The 2,081-nt window shown below is 39.3% G+C and overlaps 1 protein-coding gene across 1 annotated transcript in view; it reads left to right on the forward strand.

Moving 5' to 3' along the window:
* Positions 1-1,455: 1,455 nt before the first annotated feature.
* Positions 1,456-2,081, forward strand: part of SEC24B (SEC24 homolog B, COPII coat complex component) — a 41,156-nt gene continuing 40,530 nt past the window's right edge. Inside the window, exon 1 of the mRNA XM_008635613.2 lies at positions 1,456-2,081. This exon is cut by the window's right edge and continues 73 nt beyond it. Within this exon, the coding sequence (XP_008633835.1) occupies positions 1,461-2,081 (621 nt within the window). The 5' untranslated portion in view covers positions 1,456-1,460.

Genomic DNA, 2,081 nt, shown 5'->3' on the forward strand with positions numbered 1-2,081 from the left:
TCCTTTAAAGGAGAAAAAACTATGCAGCTCTATAAAGTAGTTCCCACTTTTTCAAGGAAAAGGTGAATCAGAAGCGTAGTTACATGCTCTCCTCAAAACTTGAGATAATTTTTTTTTAAAGCTCTTTATGCTTTTCTCCAAAGTGCCTCTCTGTCTTTTACCCAGCAGTCCAAGTTACTGCTCTGCATTTTTTTTAGCTCCTTTCTTGTCTGCTCAACTTCCTGTCAGTTATGAAAGGGCATTTTTAATTTTACCAGAAAGCAATTTTGGGCAGTATCTTCCTTATTTATAGGGGTCTGTTAACAAATTCATTATTAAAATTGCCTTGCAAGTTAATCATAGGACACCTAGAGGTTACTTGGAAAACAGTTGTTTTTCAGAATTTCAAGACAAGGGAATGAATGCTTAAGTTTTGTAATCATTGTAAATATAAGCAGGGGAATCAACTATTCATTATTACCTCAGCTGCCGTTTAATTTGTGAGTGGGCCAGTGCTGTGTTTGTGTTTTTATTGACCAAGGAGTGAGAAATAACACCACAGTCATTCTGCGTGGTGTAAGCAATAGGGTGTGGCAATTTTAAGAAAGTAAGTTATCCAGACACAGCATCTGTGGTTCACTAAAAATAAAAACAGGGTTAAGGAACAGAATGTGAGGAAGAACTTTGAGATTTTCCATTGAATAGTTGGTCCTGAGAAAATCAGTTTGGACATAGTTAACATTTGGTCTCTAGCAAGCAAGCACTTGTTTGACCCTTGCTGGACCAGTGTGTAATTAACCTCTAATGTTGCCTAGTCAGTTGCAGTGATACCAGAGGTCAGTTTCTCTGATATCAACATCTCTTACACGTGATGTAAGTATCAGGCAGTAAATTAAAATGACATGCCTTATCAAATACTCTGTAGTTCCATAAAAACATCAGTTTTCCTGAAAGCATAATACATAAGGACATAGAAGACAAATATAACTGCCCTGCAACTCTTTATCTTGGTCACTGTATTGAAGACTTGTAAAGAAGAAATACCTATATTGTTATGTAGTGACATACTGATTTGACTGCAGCTTTTCAGTTTCCATATTCAGGCAGTTTCTGTAAGGCAAACCCTTGTGTTCAAACACTTAGAAACACCAGTTTGGTGTTTATTGTTGCTCACTATTTTTTTTTAAGTATTAACCTCTTATAAACTGTTAAAAATATTCAAAATACAAACAAGAGGCCAACAGTCTTGGCATGGAATCCATTTTTCTGCTACTTCTGTGTGTGTTTACTCATTTCTTCAAATACTGTATTTGCATGTGTTATACTTGGTTTATCCTCTCTCTGCTGATGGGGATTGAACTCAAAAACAGTGACAGAAAAGAAGAAAGTAATTGTTTGTTAGTTCAAGTGCAGAGTCCCTTTGGCACTACTAGCAGGTGCTCATTTAATACACGTGATGTTTTCTCTTCATTTCAGGTCCTATGCAGAGTCAGATGCAGTTCCCCTCTGGCTATGGCTCACATCTTCCAAACTACAGTGCGCCTTCAGGACACTATTCCCAAGTGCCCAATAAAGCTGCTGCTTCACATCTGGATAATCAGTACAGAGCCAGTTACTACCCTGGTTACTATTCAGCACCAGCACAAAACGTTATGACATCTGTGGGTAGCAATGTGTTGAATGCACAGGAATCACAGCAATTGTACAACAACACTCCTCCCCATTCGGGGGGGTCCAGTGACAGACCTGTTCAAGGAGCAATATCATCTGCATCCTACTTGCATATGAGTGCTCAGCAGTCATATTCAGCATTTGATAATCACTACAGCACTTCTGTCAGCTCTTCAGTTGCATCTCAGGGATTCCCCCTTAATTCTGATCACTATGCCATGCCTGTGGTTTCTGGTGCCATGTATCCTAATGTTTCCTATCCTCCCGTGGCTGCTGGCGGTGCGTATGGGCAGACATTTACCTCGCAGAGTCTACCTACTGTTGGACAGTTCAAAGACACAAATGCGTTTTCTAGCCAGAGTACATCAGTACCTCATTCTGTTCAACAGCACGTTCCCGTGGGATATAATACAACATTATCAACTGTTTCA

Source organism: Corvus brachyrhynchos, unplaced genomic scaffold (assembly GCF_000691975.1).
Source record: "Corvus brachyrhynchos isolate BGI_N302 unplaced genomic scaffold, ASM69197v1 scaffold175, whole genome shotgun sequence".
Taxonomy (NCBI): Eukaryota; Metazoa; Chordata; class Aves; order Passeriformes; family Corvidae; genus Corvus; species Corvus brachyrhynchos.